The 17,047-nt window shown below is 45.4% G+C and overlaps 1 protein-coding gene across 11 annotated transcripts in view; it reads left to right on the forward strand.

Annotated features, from left to right (window-relative positions):
• Nucleotides 1-17,047, forward strand: part of LOC139576221 (zinc finger protein 536-like) — a 193,328-nt gene that overhangs the window by 136,450 nt on the left and 39,831 nt on the right. The window contains exon 7 of one of the 11 annotated variants that reach the window (XM_071402020.1): nt 7,335-7,404. The exons of the other annotated variants lie outside the window; for them this stretch is intronic. Within the exon in view, the coding sequence (XP_071258121.1) occupies nt 7,335-7,387 (53 nt within the window). The 3' untranslated portion in view covers nt 7,388-7,404. The remainder of the gene's footprint in view (nt 1-7,334; nt 7,405-17,047) is intronic. 11 annotated transcript variants of the gene reach the window in all.

The following is a 17,047-nucleotide window of genomic DNA, read 5'->3' on the forward strand; positions in this document are numbered from 1 at the left end:
TAACTTACTGCTAAGAGTGTACAGTAACTTACTGCTAAGAGTGTACAGTAACTTACTGCTAAGAGTGTACAGTATCTTACTGCTAAGAGTGTACAGTATCTTACTGCTAAGAGTGCACAGTAACTTACTGCTAAGAGTGTACAGTATCTTACTGCTAAGAGTATACAGTAACTTACTGCTAAGAGTGTACAGGAACTTACTGCTAAGAGTGTACAGTAACTTACTGCTAAGAGTGTACAGTAACTTACTGCTAAGAGTGTACAGTATCTTACTGCTAAGAGTGTACAGTAACTTACTGCTAAGAGTGTACAGTAACTTACTGCTAAGAGTGCACAGTATCTTACTGCTAAGAGTGCACAGTAACTTACTGCTAAGAGTGTACAGTAACTTACTGCTAAGAGTGCACAGTAACTTACTGCTAAGAGTGCACGGTAACTTACTGCTAAGAGTGCACGGTAACTTACTGCTAAGAGTACACAGTAACTTACTGCTAAGAGTGCACGGTATCTTACTGCTAAGAGTACACAGTAACTTACTGCTAAGAGTGCACAGTAACTTACTGCTAAGAGTACACAGTAACTTACTGCTAAGAGTGTACAGTAACTTACTGCTAAGAGTGTACAGTAACTTACTGCTAAGAGTACACAGTAACTTACTGCTAAGAGTGCACAGTAACTTACTGCTAAGAGTACACAGTAACTTACTGCTAAGAGTGTACAGTAACTTACTGCTAAGAGTGCACAGTAACTTACTGCTAAGAGTGTACAGTAACTTACTGCTAAGAGTGCACAGTAACTTACTGCTAAGAGTGCACAGTAACTTACTGCTAAGAGTGTACAGTAACTTACCACTAAGAGTGCACAGTAACTTACTGCTAAGCGTGTACAGTAACTTACTGCTAAGAGTGCACAGTAACTTACTGCTAAGAGTGTACAGTATCTTACTGCTAAGAGTGCACAGTAACTTACTGCTAACAGTGTACAGTAACTTACTGCTAAGAGTGTACAGTAACTTACTGCTAAGAGTGTACAGTAACTTACTGCTAAGAGTGTACAGTAACTTACTGCTAAGAGTGTACAGTAACTTACTGCTAAGAGTGTACAGTATCTTACTGCTAAGAGTGCACAGTAACTTACTGCTAAGAGTGCACAGTAACTTACTGCTAAGAGTGTACAGTAACTTACTGCTAAGAGTGTACAGTAACTTACTGCTAAGAGTGTACAGTAACTTACTGCTAAGAGTGTACAGTAACTTACTGCTAAGAGTGTACAGTAACTTACTGCTAAGAGTGTACAGTAACTTACTGCTAAGAGTGCACAGTAACTTACTGCTAAGAGTGTACAGTAACTTACTGCTAAGAGTGTACAGTATACTTACTGCTAAGAGTGCTAAGAGTGTACAGTAACTTACTGCTAAGAGTGCACAGTAACTTACTGCTAAGAGTGTACAGTATCTTACTGCTAAGAGTGTACAGTATCTTACTGCTAAGAGTGCAGTCCAATCAGAATCCTCAGCCTCAGCACCCTCACCCGACTTTTGCCACATAACACAGACATTCCAGGGGCATGGAAGGCACTGGCGTTTTCAGCTCGGTGACACAGTCAGGGGTAGCGCCGGCACTAGGGTTAAACAGGGTCAGTCTGGCAGTGTTAATGTTATAGCACTTGACGTGGAGAAGCAGGGCTGGAACGCATGAGGATCCAAGGCAAATGTAGCTACTGACGTTAGAATGGTAAGGCGCTGGTGGTATGTCTGCTGTCGAGCATCTTCGGGGAGAAAGGCAGACCGATGGTGGGTGTAGGGGTGCAGGGAAGTGGGGTGGTGGGGGGGGTGTATGTCTCCCCCTCTTGATAATAGTTCATAAGGGCATAACACCCCCTGCTGGAATTGCAGAGGAAGAAGAGGGAGAAAAGGAGGAGACAGAGTGGAAAGAATGAACGAGGGATACTGAGAGGTATTTTTCGAGTGAGAGAAGGAGACGGATCATTGTCTACAACAATATTTCTGGTGAGAAGACGTGTGAATCCACCACGTGGTCCTTTGGGTTTATCAATTTACAAAGCCCCTCAAATGCAGGCGCAGTATGTTCCCGATGCGCGCTGCACAAGTGGCTCATGCCAAGCTCGCACCGCGGGAAGTTCAGGAGGAGGAGGAGGAGGGAAAGAGAGAGAGAAGAAGAAGAAGAAACAGCGAACACAGACACAGATTGCCTGTGTCAGGAACACAAACTATGTAAAAAAAATAAAAAAATAAATAAAAAGTAAATGTATTCAAGCCTTCTCTGATATTTTTAGCCCTGAGTACAGTCTCCTCTGACAGCGTCGGTCTGCTAGCCTATGCTCGCAGGAGATTTTTTCGGTTTCTTGTCAGGGGGTTGTAGGGTTAGTTGACTACTTAGTTGTAGCAGTGTTCATGTCACTGGTGGCCAATTATCTCTGTCAAGAGGGAGAGATTTGAAGGCGGCCCTCCCTGTGTGGGACTTGAACCACACAGGGAGGTTAGACGCAGGGTTGTGGTACTCCAGGGCCTGTCAGCCCCCCTCCACTACTGAGCAGAGCCTGTGTCAAGCTCAGACCAGATTATTAAAAGGATCATATGTGTGGGTCCCTCTGAACAGGTTCTTTAAAGTTATTATGATCATTAAAAACATAAGGTGCCTTTCCTTGACTGGGGGATGTCACAGATGTACAGGATCATAGCCGGCATTACAGCTCCGTTACTTTCTCTGTCGAGAAGAAAGCAGGGCTTTGCAGTTCAAACACCTCTCATACTGCGACTCATACAGTCATACACTCATACAGTCTCTCTCTCTCTCTCTCTCTCTCTCTCTCTCTCTCTCTCTCTCTCTCTCTCTCTCTCTCTCTCTCTCTCTCTCTCTCTCTCTCTCTCTCTCTCTCTCTCTCTCTCTCTCTCTCTCTCGCTGTCTCTCTCTCTCTCTCCGTCTCGCTCTCTGGTTCTCTTTCTGTCTATTTCTCTCTCTCTATTCCCTCTCTATCTATTTCTTTCTATTTCTCACTCTCTTTATTTTTCTATCTTTCTGTCGTGCGCACAAACACGCACACATACGTAATCATACATTTGGATGCTGTAGTGAAATACAGTCTCTGAAACGCACGCGCGCACACACGTGCGCACACACGTGCGCACACACACACACACACACACACACACACACACACACACACACACACACACACACACACACACACACACACACACACACACACACACACACACACACACACACACACACACACACACACACAGATTAAAGCCTGTGTTCTTTACAGCTTTTTCAATTTGCTGCTCAGTAATTACAAAAGCCACCTAATTCAGGGACCCATGGACTATTATAGGAAAACAGAGTGAGCGACAGTGATACCAGCATTCTCAGTCAGAGTCGAAAGATATTTATATATTTTCTGTGTTTTATTTTCTCCCTTACTGTGTAACCCTCTTAATACACTACGATAGGATGAAACCTGGTAATTGCCAATAATACTGTCCTCATCAGGTGGCTAATTATCATTAATTTGGTCTTTGTTAGTCTGTTAGTGTACAAACACAGCACACAGCTCTGACAAGTAGGGAGGGCTGGGTACAAACAGCCACACAGCTCTGATAAGTAGGGAGGGCTGGGTACAAACACAGCCACACAGCTCTGATAAGTAGGGAGGGCTGGGTACAAACACAGCCACACAGCTCTGACAAGTAGGGAGGGCTGGGTACAAACAGCCACACAGCTCTGATAAGTAGGGAGGGCTGGGTACAAACACAGCCACACAGCTCTGATAAGTAGGGAGGGCTGGGTACAAACACAGCACACAGCTCTGACAAGTAGGGAGGGCTGGGTACAAACACAGCACACAGCTCTGACAAGTAGGGAGGGCTGGGTACAAACAGCCACACAGCTCTGACAAGTAGGGAGGGCTGGGTACAAACAGCCACACAGCTCTGATAAGTAGGGAGGGCTGGGTACAAACAGCCACACAGCTCTGACAAGTAGGGAGGGCTGGGTACAAACAGCCACACAGCTCTGATAAGTAGGGAGGGCTGGGTACAAACAGCCACACAGCTCTGATAAGTAGGGAGGGCTGGGTACAAACACAGCCACACAGCTCGGATAAGTAGGGAGGGCTGGGTACAAACACAGCCACACAGCTCTGACAAGTAGGGAGGGCTGGGTACAAACACAGCCACACAGCTCTGACAAGTAGGGAGGGCTGGGTACAAACACAGCACACAGCTCTGACAAGTAGGGAGGGCTGGGTACAAACACAGCCACACAGCTCTGACAAGTAGGGAGGGCTGGGTACAAACACAGCCACACAGCTCTGATAAGTAGGGAGGGCTGGGTACAAACAGCCACACAGCTCTGATAAGTAGGGAGGGCTGGGTACAAACAGCCACACAGCTCAGACAAGTAGGGGGGGCTGGGTACAAACACAGCCACACAGCTCAGACAAGTAGGGGGGGCTGGGTACAAACAGCCACACAGCTCTGACAAGTAGGGAGGGCTGGGTACAAACAGCCACACAGCTCTGACAAGTAGGGAGGGCTGGGTACAAACAGCCACACAGCTCTGATAAGTAGGGAGGGCTGGGTACAAACACAGCCACACAGCTCTGACAAGTAGGGAGGGCTGGGTACAAACAGCCACACAGCTCTGATAAGTAGGGAGGGCTGGGTACAAACACAGCCACACAGCTCTGATAAGTAGGGAGGGCTGGGTACAAACACAGCACACAGCTCTGACAAGTAGGGAGGGCTGGGTACAAACACAGCACACAGCTCTGACAAGTAGGGAGGGCTGGGTACAAACAGCCACACAGCTCTGACAAGTAGGGAGGGCTGGGTACAAACAGCCACACAGCTCTGATAAGTAGGGAGGGCTGGGTACAAACAGCCACACAGCTCTGACAAGTAGGGAGGGCTGGGTACAAACAGCCACACAGCTCTGATAAGTAGGGAGGGCTGGGTACAAACAGCCACACAGCTCTGATAAGTAGGGAGGGCTGGGTACAAACACAGCCACACAGCTCGGATAAGTAGGGAGGGCTGGGTACAAACACAGCCACACAGCTCTGACAAGTAGGGAGGGCTGGGTACAAACACAGCCACACAGCTCTGACAAGTAGGGAGGGCTGGGTACAAACACAGCACACAGCTCTGACAAGTAGGGAGGGCTGGGTACAAACACAGCCACACAGCTCTGACAAGTAGGGAGGGCTGGGTACAAACACAGCCACACAGCTCTGATAAGTAGGGAGGGCTGGGTACAAACAGCCACACAGCTCTGATAAGTAGGGAGGGCTGGGTACAAACAGCCACACAGCTCAGACAAGTAGGGGGGGCTGGGTACAAACACAGCCACACAGCTCAGACAAGTAGGGGGGGCTGGGTACAAACAGCCACACAGCTCAGACAAGTAGGGGGGGCTGGGTACAAACAGCCACACAGCTCAGACAAGTAGGGGGGGCTGGGTACAAACAGCCACACAGCTCAGACAAGTAGGGGGGGCTGGGTACAAACAGCCACACAGCTCAGACAAGTAGGGGGGGCTGGGTACAAACAGCCACACAGCTCTGATAAGTAGGGAGGGCTGGGTACAAACAGCCACACAGCTCAGACAAGTAGGGGGGGCTGGGTACAAACAGCCACACAGCTCAGACAAGTAGGGAGGGCTGGGTACAAACACAGCCACACAGCTCTGACAAGTAGGGAGGGCTGGGTACAAACACAGCCACACAGCTCTGACAAGTAGGGAGGGCTGGGTACAAACAGCCACACAGCTCTGATAAGTAGGGAGGGCTGGGTACAAACAGCCACACAGCTCTGATAAGTAGGGAGGGCTGGGTACAAACACAGCCACACAGCTCGGATAAGTAGGGAGGGCTGGGTACAAACACAGCCACACAGCTCTGACAAGTAGGGAGGGCTGGGTACAAACACAGCCACACAGCTCTGACAAGTAGGGAGGGCTGGGTACAAACACAGCACACAGCTCTGACAAGTAGGGAGGGCTGGGTACAAACACAGCCACACAGCTCAGACAAGTAGGGAGGGCTGGGTACAAACACAGCCACACAGCTCTGACAAGTAGGGGGGGCTGGGTGACAAGTAGGGAGGGCTGGGTACAAACAGCCACACAGCTCAGACAAGTAGGGGGGGCTGGGTACAAACACAGCCACACAGCTCAGACAAGTAGGGGGGGCTGGGTACAAACAGCCACACAGCTCAGACAAGTAGGGGGGGCTGGGTACAAACAGCCACACAGCTCAGACAAGTAGGGGGGGCTGGGTACAAACAGCCACACAGCTCAGACAAGTAGGGGGGGCTGGGTACAAACAGCCACACAGCTCAGACAAGTAGGGGGGGCTGGGTACAAACAGCCACACAGCTCTGATAAGTAGGGAGGGCTGGGTACAAACAGCCACACAGCTCAGACAAGTAGGGGGGGCTGGGTTAGCTCAATGCACTAAGACACCTGTGCGTGTGCTAACGGCCATGAGAGGCTGTCTCACACTGATGATGTGTGCTGAAATGAGTGAGATTGTGTTTAACACTAATGCCATGCACTAATGTCAACGAGAACCTGTCTCACACTGATGATCCCTTCTAAAAGTAGTGAGTTGACCAACTACCCGACTGGGAGCGACGCACTTCCTTCCCTGCATGGGTCAACCCAATAGGTCCCTGACCGTCTTCACTGGTCCCCCGTACAAAACGCGGGTGAGATCAGCCTTCTGTGGATCGTTCCCACACCCATGGAGTCTTTATTTGATAACATCGCTGGAGGGGGAAAGTTCTCCCACGATTAAGCTGTCTGGAGGATGTCGGTTTCTCTGAGTTTCTTAGGCGACAGACAGTGTTGGCGATACTCTTTTTGTGCATTGTGCAGTGTGAGATGACGAGTTGACGGGTGAGGCAGAGGTGCTATTTCACATGTGCAATATTACCATTTTAACTTGCGCCGAGGTGAATTATCACCTTGTCACTCACCAGGGCAAATACTAGTTTCAAAGAGCAATTAGTTGTAATAGCTGTTTTCAACCCCTCTGGATGATACCTGTTGCTCTCCCTTAGCAGCTGTGGGATCTCTAAAAAGACCCCCCCCCCCCTGCTAATTTCCCAGATATGAACTCTTCTGTGCTGAAAAGCTTTTGAAAGGCTTCATGTTCTCTCCTTCTCGTTCTAGCTCGATTACCTTGATGATATTGGCCTCATCATTTCCTGAAAGTACAGCGAATTGAAGTATCAAGTTCACCTCGGAAGTAGAGAATGAATATCGGATGCTAACAGCTACATGACAATTATTCTATTCATTATTTTAGAGGCGAGCGGGAGACAAAATCCAGGCTGGGATCTTGGGAGTTGCAGAGAGTAGCTGTTCCCATTCATACGGTAATGGATGCATGTGTGTGTGTCTCTGTATGTGCGTGTGGGTGCATTATATTCAATATAACAAAACATAAAACAATGGGTTATAAATTGGCCTTCCAACCCAATATACCGCATTTGATATGATTTTGCTTTCCATCTTGTTATTTCGGTGTTTGTTTTTCTCACTCCTGTAGACTTTGTTCAAATTTGAGATATTCCTCTTAGCGCCGGGGTTCTCTTCCCAAGGCGCCCTTAGATGTAAGGAGTCAGCCTCGGAGGGGTTGTACTGATAAAGTAACTCTTCCTGCGAGAGTGCAGGTACACCACGCGTGCAGCACAAACATAATAAGCGTACTTACACCGCCAGCCAACACATAATGAGAGAATGCACAGGAACTTCAATGACAACAGAGAGAAAGAGAGAGCGGGTACAACGAGAGGAGGGAGAAAAAAAGAATCTATGTCACCTTTTATTCGCTCTATTATTCAACATCAATGGTACCACGGCGTGATGCTACTAAGAAAACACACACACAATAACACAAGTATAGACAGATAAGCAACAGCGGTGTTTTGAAAAGTATACCGTGGCAATTAGGGACAAATAACTACTGTTATTTCCGGTCTCGCGGTCTTGTGAAGGATGAGCCAGACCACTAAGCCATGTTTGGTTTAAACATAAAAAATGAAAGACGTTTCACGAAGAGGGAAACGTTATTGCCTAAAGAAATAAGCCCAACACATTATAACATTAGCTGTTAAAGAAATGCACTTGATTCCTCTGTAGAGATGGAAATATACAGCACCCGCTTCCGCATTGTTTCATGCAAATCCCATAGACGGGATTTAGAATGGTGCATTGTTTTTTGGGGTTGAGAAATATGGGGGAGGTGGACTAGTTGTCGCTCTAATTACAGTCATTTAATCAGGATTACAGAGGTTACCTAGGATGAGGCTATAAGAGAGGCCCTGCAAGGACATCTGCTTTACCGTAGACACAGGCATGTTATGTGTGTGTGTTCTTGCTTCGCGCCTGCCTTTTTGACGAGGATTTCATGTTTGAAACAATTACATTCTTCTCAGACTGAGAAAATAAGAGTGTTCTATTGTTTCCTCTCTCTCTCTCTCTCTCTCTCTTTCTGGCTCTTACTCATTTCTCTTCTCTCTCTCTCTGAGCCTTGTTAACTAGGAGCCAAAGAGAATCCATTTTAATCTGATTAATAACTTAGTTGATCACATATAACCTAATTTTCATTCAGTGCTGCCCTTGTCCACAGAGTCATATACAAAATGACCTTTGAGTCGCCATGGCTACGATAAAGCACAATAAGCGCCATTGTACTGTCAAAAAAAGCTGAAGATGTTTTACATCATTACAAGACTTTAATGTTCCCATCTTTTCAAATGCGATTCCTTCCACAAAAGGCCACCCTCCAATTGAGGGGCCATTAGGCCTGGACTCGAGTTTCCTGGGGCTAGGAGATGGGAACAACTTTTCTCCTGCATTCACAGTAATATGAATCGTCCTTTTAAAACAGATATGGTTACATATTAGTTTTGAAAGGTACAGTAACTGCTCAGCTTAAGCTGTCTCCAACAGTGGGGCTTTTGTTTCCTGACAAACCTAATAACTGGCCCTTGATCCCATCTCTTTGTCTCTCTCTCTGTCTCTCTCTCTCTCTGTCTCTCTCTCTCTCTGTCTCTCTCTCTCTCTGTCTCTCTCTCTCTCTGTCTCTCTCTCTCTCTGTATGTCTCCCTGTCTGTCTCTGTCTGTCTCTCTCTGTATGTCTCTCTCTCTCTCTCTCTCTCTCTCTCTCTCTCTCTCTCTCTCTCTCTCTCTCTCTCTCTCTCTCTCTCTCTCTCTCTCTCTCTCTCTCTCTCTCTCTCTCTCTCTCTCTCTCTCTCTCTCTCATACAATCAGGCACACAGAGACACACTCATGCAAGTTTGAAAGAATCTGAAAGTTTACCAGGTTCAACTTGTGAACCTGGTAAAAAAAAAAGTGTTTTTGACATAATCTGGATGAATCTGCATTTGATTTGCTGATATGAGTAGCTATCCCAAAGGAAACCTTGTGAGATTGAATTATACCCAGAAATGAGAAACATAAAGAAAAGACAAACACAAATACACACTGTCTCTCTCTCCCTTTCTCATTCTCTCTCTCTTTCTCTTTATTTATTTCTCTCTGTTCTACACAAACACACACACACACACACACGCAGACAATAAGAATACAATATTAATGAATGCTTCATCATTGAAGTAGCTTGTTGCACTGTAGTGAGTCTGTCGTCCTGCAGTAGCCTGCATGTTGTAAATAATAATTAGAATAATAATATAAAAGTCCACACGCATACAAACATTTGTGTATATACGTACAGTCTTTCATATGATTCAGCCACAAAGCTAAAAACTCCACTTCATAACAATTGATGTAGTATTTTATTCCCCATTAGAAATGTGTGCTGTTGTGTAGTTATCTGTTCTGAAACGTGGCCGTCTAGCTGAGGATGAATTCTGGGTTCAGGATTCGCGAGGCAGAAATTCTTGTAAAATCAAGCCCAGCATGCACCAGTTTCCAGAAATTGCAAGAACTTTATGGTTTATAGTTTTTATTGGACGCGGGGAAAAAGGGTGGAGGGATGAAGCTGTGGATTAACACCGTACTTTGAGATACATATTTTTTTAATGTGAAACCTCATCCCGGCTCATTCTGGGAAGCTTCTCTTATGAACCACTTTTTATATATCACCCTTTGTGTCCTATTTTCCTACCAACTTTAAGTACACGCTTTTGACGAGCTCCGCACCACTAGTTTTGCCAGTTATACAAACACATTATTTAAGCTTTTAAACACAGAACAATGGCAAAGCGCATAGCTGTGCACATTAATGCGTTTGGAAATGAAAAAAAGGGGAAATAGAAAGCGATAAGCAGAGCTCGGCTGCCCTGCCCTCCCTTCCTCATCCCTCCATCTCTCTCCCCCTCTTTAAAAAAAAGCGAACCAAATCTCCCTCTCCATCGTCAAATCCAGGCTGATCTGTATGCCACAGATGCTAACAGACAAACATCATATTCCCGGGCTTCAGCCTCTAATTGACTGAACAAGGATTGGTCACACTTATAAGTAGCGTTCCATAATGGATTTCCTTGTTTGTGCGCTTTTAACTGGCAGTGCAAATGGAAGGCAAAATGTGTCTTTATTACCCAAAAAACAACAGCGCTCCTTTTCCGCAAAGATGGTATCAGCACCTCTCTGTTTGTTGCAAGGTCAACGGAGGCTGACAGATGACAAACGATCTCAAGATGGCCGCATCATCTGTCCTGTTATTGTTTTTGTTTTTTTATACAAGATGAATGCAACAACTTTTTTTCTTGTCTTTCTTAACATTTGAATCTCTGATCATGTAAAATGGGTTCGAGAGACTAAAATTAGGCACCTGATTTTTCATGGCATGCATTTTGTCATCTCTCCTCCAAGGCCTGGGAGAAAAACGGAAAGAATCTTTCAAAATCTGCACTTATCATATTTCTGTATCACGAGGACTTGGCAAAAGACATGGATTCAGTATTATAGACAAGCTGGTCATCAGATGGGAGTTGGGTTTTATTTCTCTGTCTTTTCCCTCTCCCTCCTCCTCTCGTTTGCTTCCCGTCCAAGATGTGTCTCATTTTTCCTACTGGACAGCTACAACAGAATGCTCGAGAACTCCGTGTCCTTGAGGACAGAGCAACTTTTCATTTTAATAATTTGATAGATTTGTTTTCTTCTCCTTCTTCTTCTTCTTCGTTGTTATTGTTTTCTTTTTGTCTTTTCTGCCTCATTATTTGCAATATGGATGAACAATAAGTGGGAAAGAATTCTGCAAAACTTCAACTTCAGCAATGACGGCCACTTTGGCAAAACACTAAGATCGTTTTTTAATTACCTGACTTTCGAATGCTGTTGTCATCTCCGAGACAATAGCCCTTTTCTCTGATGTTTTTATTATGTTCTCATTTGGATGGCTACACTCTGCAGGTAGTCCGTGCATACTGCATCCCCCCCCCCCCCGTCACCCCCACACTGTACACTACCTCCCATCCCTCCCCACACTTCCATACCTTGTTTTTTTTAGGATGTTTAATTGCATTAAGAGACGTATCGAGAGAACTAGACAAAGTGTCATCGCTTTTTAAAACACAATTAGGTAACACCTCGTCAGGGTTTCTGTCTGGCGTTGTTGACAGGCCCGTGAACAATCGTGGCAACATCGCCTTGCTTCTGCTGGCATTGTGCTCGTCAACAGGAGTGACAGCCGTTTCATGGAGAGAACCCTGCCGATCCCTGCCATGTCCCAAGCTCGTCAGCCTGTAATTTAAGCAAATCAATAAGCTGCAAGGTGTGGCGTGCAGGACGTAGGCAGACGAGGAGTAGTGGATTTCACTAGTGCTAATGAATCTGTTTCATGATCAACACTGCCCCCCCCCCCCTCCTCTTCCTCCTCTTCATCTGACAAAATGAAAATCCTGCTCGTTAATTTGAAAAACAACATTCAGCAACTTTTCAAAAGTAGAGGAAAAGAGAGCATTTGGGCAGCAGGCACAGGTTTTGTTTTGTCTTTCTCTTCTTTTCACGTCTCTCTCTCTCTCTCTCTCTCTCTCTCGCTCTCTTTTTTTTAAAGTGTAGCGCAGCATACCTGAAGTTTTAGAAGTAGATTCTATGTTCCAGACTGTTAGCTTGATGCCATCATCATTGTTTCATCAGACGGTTTGATAGAAATGCACATGATGCTGATGATGACGGTCATGATCACGATGATGATGAGACAGTGCAGACCCAGTGTTTTCTGGCTGCCCATCTGCCTGATTAAAAAGCTCATCCTTATCACAGGATTCACTTTAATTGGGTCTGAATGGGAAAGAGATTTTCAAAAATATAGACGCCAAAAATTTGGGGGGGAACTGCTATAATTTGGTTAGCGCTACACATTCTTAGGCTCTGAGTTCATTAAAATATGTCCTCGTTAATGTCGTCACTTCCGTACTGGGCAGAGTTGGATTCACTGATACAATTAAATGAATTGAACAAGGGCCATTGGCTTTGGCTGAATGCAGAGGCAGCAATATTGGATATTGCAACTAGGAGCTGACGCAGGAAGACAAAGCATATGGGGGCAAAAGTAATGATCATATTCAAATATCCATATGAGAGTGAGCCAATGTTTAAGAAGATGTATGGCTATTGATGTTTAAATAACAGTAGCGTCATGAAAAAAATTATATTTTCTCACTGTGTCTGTGAAAAAAACACTTAATCGAACACACTCGAGAGGCACAACAATCGAGCTCGGGGTAAGATAAAACAGAACCTTTTTGTATGTCTTGTGAACAAAACCATAAATAAATATATAACCAGTTAGTATTATGCAGGTTCACTGTGAAAAGCATTATCTGTCTGGCATTGCCTTCCTCCTCAAGAAAATAATATTTGACAGTGCAACTCCCTGATGAAAAAATTGTAAAAAGTTCTGACTTCAAAAGTGTTTACTCCCCATGTTTTTTAATTTGTCTGGGCATATGCAGTGTATTTGCACTTCAAATACCTGTATTTGAAGCAGGTGGTTTAAATGCCAAGAAGCGAATTGATGACAATCAACCATGAGCATCAGGGGAACTCTTCTTGCGGCTGACATTAAAACTAAACGAACAGCAGCTAAACAAACACATACAAATATAACTCCAGCCTCCACCCTACCTCATTCTCTCTCTCTCTCTCTCCCTCTCTCTCCACCCTCTCCTCGCTCGCTCATATTTTAATATTCCTGTACATCTGAGTATCAGTGCGTATGGAGCTGGATACACAGCCTTGTGTTTAAACAGACTGTGGCTCAGTGGTTTAAAAAATAAAAAGTAGAAAATTAACAGGGTTTGGGCTGGGAGGAATATATTCAGTGCCAAACAGCGCCAAACCCCCGCTCCCCATCTACCCCCACCCCCTTCGTCCACCCCTCTCTCTTTTCATCGCTTCCATATTCATTTCTGGAATTTACAGTAAATCCAATAGCTGTCAATCATGAATTAAAACTCACAATTTACAACGGGTGGAAACAGCTGCTTCAACATTTACAGCAAGACCACTCTAAAACATTAAAGGCATGTCACCACCACTGCAAGGCCCTACATCTGCAACCATCTGTTTTCTATTAAACATTACACCAAACACTGCTATTTCCCTGCTTTTAGAGCCACACAGGAGAACAGAATTGACAGTAAAACCTTGACGTGATTTGTTTTTACTCACACTCGATCCAAAATGTCAAAAGCAAAACAAAAAAAAACGTTTATAAAAATCAGCTAGCTTAAGAAGGTCATGTTAAGTGACCCAGACAATATGCTGATGGTTATCAACAGGACTAGAGTCTCTTTATTGACTTTGTTCATTCCCGACTTTCAGATTTGATTTGATTTCCTTTCTTTCCCATCGTTTTCCCATGTGCTCACACGGGGGTGTGGAGTCATAGAGGGTCTGATGTGCTGCGATGACATTTGAGGCCCTGGCGCCCTGTAAGGACGGAGAGAACATAGAGTGCGTGGCTTCTGAAAGGGATGCTGAAATATTCTGTTACAGTCGAGTGGAGGAGAATTATGGTCAGTGTCAAAGGTCAACAATTACGACACCGTGAGTCACTTTTTGGAGCAAGCGTGAAGGAAGATCATTTCGCCATCTTAATAGGTCATTTCCTTTGTCTTCTGAGTGCTATTTCACATGTTGCCTTAATCAGGGTGGTCATTTTAAAACGATGGCAGCGAGAGAAAAAACAAATTTTTTTCAAGCAACATTTTGTTCAAATAAAAGGATTGCCAATTTAGAACGATGTAAGGATGGATTTTGAAGACTTTACCCCCCCCCCCCCCTCTCTTAGTCTATCTTCTCAGCAAAGCTTTTGTCCACTTCAGTTTGTTGTTTTAGTCCCTGTTTTCCCGAACGACGGCATTGGTTGGATCTGCTGAAAGATGTTCCTCCATCAGGGGGTTGTGATGTCATTGACAGTGTGTGATTCATTAGGATACCAGTGTACTGCGAGTGACAGAAAGACTCTGATTAACAAGCTCTCTGTTTTTCTCTCTCTCTCTCTCTCTCTCTCTCTCTTTTTTTTTCTCAAAATGAGAACTCCCGTCGCTCCAAACGACATTTCTCGCTCTCCTTCTCCGTGTCTCTCCCTCCCTCTTTCCTCCTCTCATCCTGTCGAAGATGGCAGGAGTCACAGGTGTGTGGCAATAATTACACATACACTCAGGAAAATAATGTCATTTCCCCCATTTAATAAGTCCCCTGTAAAATGCGAAGGGGTGCCCATGAGGAGGGGATGCTTAAATCTTATCTGATACACCCCCCCTAACTTAATCATATGGCTCTTAAGAGCAGGGCTCGGGCAGCTGGGACTCCGTAATATGCATGCAATATGTGTGTAAAGCGATATGCTTTAATTTTGAGCCCACTTTAAGCAGCAACAAAATCTGTTTATAAGGGAGACATTTACAATAGGAAAAAAGCAGTTAACTCTTTCATTCCTACCGTGACAAAGGACATCTGCGTTGTCTCACAGTTGTACTGTATGCCTAATATTTAGGTGAGCATTTCTTCATGGTAATGTCAATATTCTATGATTGAGTGTACATCACTGTACACTACTCTACATTTGATTCGAATAATGGACCTTTTAGAAAAAGTAATTACAGTCAGTATAGGCTTGATGTAGAATTATTGCATGATTATAATCGACACAATTATGATTATGGGTTTATTGTGATTAAAATACGCTTGAAAGGTAGGGAACAACTCTACGGGGTCGAGCAGTGGTGTCGTGGAGCGGCACCATCTAGTGTGTCAGCAATGGGTGCTACCAGAGACCATTAGGGAAGAGAGAGAGAGTAGTGGGGAGGCAGTAGGGGCTTTGGGGGAGAGGAGGGGCGGTGGGGTGGTGGGGGGGGGACTTCAAAAAGCCTCCGACTCAAGCTGCCGCTGGCCCTGACCACTCCACAGATGCTTTTGTTCATCTCTCTCGTTCTCTTCTCCCCCCCCTCCTCTCTTCCCTGTGTCTTTGGTGATACACTGGGAGCGAGGATATCAAAGTAGAGCTGTCTGTTAAGACTTCAAACCAGGCCCGTCCGTCAACCCCAATCATATCTGCGCCCGAAACGGAAGGCTCCGACTCGAGTGGAATATTTGATCTGTCCTCTTCAGGAGGATCAACAGTCAAAAACGCCAGTGAGAGTTAAAGAGGGGGGAGGAAGCGGGCTCTGGGGGGCGCCCAGCCATGAAAACACCCCACTTGACTTCAGAAAGGCCAGTCTGTGCACATAAAAGTCAGACATATTCTCCACAATACTGGAGATATATATTTAACGTCTGACACATGTAGCTGGTAGGATACGAGGCCTAACAACATTTTTCTATTGAGTGTCTAACGTCAGAGCCTGTTGCGTGTCAGTGGAGAAAGTTCCTCATTCTAAGTGGAATGCTTTTTCTCATTCAATCCAAAGACAAATCCATATCTCTCTTTCTCTATCTCTCAACCCTCGCACTATCTTCCTCTATCTTCATCGCCATCTCTATCTGGATCTCAATATCCCTATCTCTTATCTATCTTTATTTCAGTCTATCTATCATCCAGTTATTCATAGACATTGATATGTGTTTCCAGGAGGGTGGGTGCTGGTGGTATAGTTAGCTCTTAAATCCCCTGTCTGTGAGATCAGACTACATAATTACCTATCGCATTAAAGCCTTTTATGTCCAGGAGACTTAGGCCCTGCTCTTACTCACATAGGGCAGCGCTTGTAGCAGCTGGTGGCATTAGTGGCACAGAGTATGCTCAGGGGCGGCATTTCTTGACGGGGACTAACTGACGGTGGTGCCCCCTGGGTCCTCACTATCCCACAATCTATAGGAGGTGGGGTGGATGGATGGACGGGGGGTCTGGATCAATAGTGGAGTTCGTGGATTTTTTTAGGGCATCATGTTCGGTTGGATTCAGTCCCCAACAACCATGTCAATCCACTGAGACGGACTCCGTCTTCATGATATGCCCTCGTCTTCAGTCAATCAGTCGGGAATCGCCCTTCCAAGCTGAAGCAGGGCACATCCGTCTCCTCATAACCCTATCCCCAGCCCTCACTACTAAAGCAGAAACACCCCTCAATCCTCTTGTGGGCACGTGTCACGCCACAAGAACAGACGCACGGGGCTTATATCTTTCCTATGACTAGTCAGTCTATTATACTTTAAGCCCTGGTGAACGTGGCGTTAGTGTATCCAGTACCTTCCTAATCTGTGGTTTCCGGTCTGCTGCACTTTCCATGTGTTCCAGGAAGTGCCAGATTACAAGCACACGCAGTGGTCAATGCTCATCACGCCACACCATATATATATATATATATATATACTGTAAGTCCCTCTCTCCTTGTCCTGCTAATATGATGTAATTAGAGCAACTGATTTATATGCTAATCAGAGGCATGGCAACTCACAGAGCTGCTTATGAACACACCTTCACCTGCATAGGTTACCGTAGCCATGCTACTACAGGTCCAGTCGCTACGCTCTTTCAACTGTTCTTCTGACAAGCCCCGTAGAGGACTGTAAGTCAATGCAGTCGTTTCAGAGGAGGCCTGGACT

The sequence above is a fragment of the Salvelinus alpinus genome, chromosome 5, assembly GCF_045679555.1.
Source record: "Salvelinus alpinus chromosome 5, SLU_Salpinus.1, whole genome shotgun sequence".
Classification (NCBI taxonomy): Eukaryota; Metazoa; Chordata; class Actinopteri; order Salmoniformes; family Salmonidae; genus Salvelinus; species Salvelinus alpinus.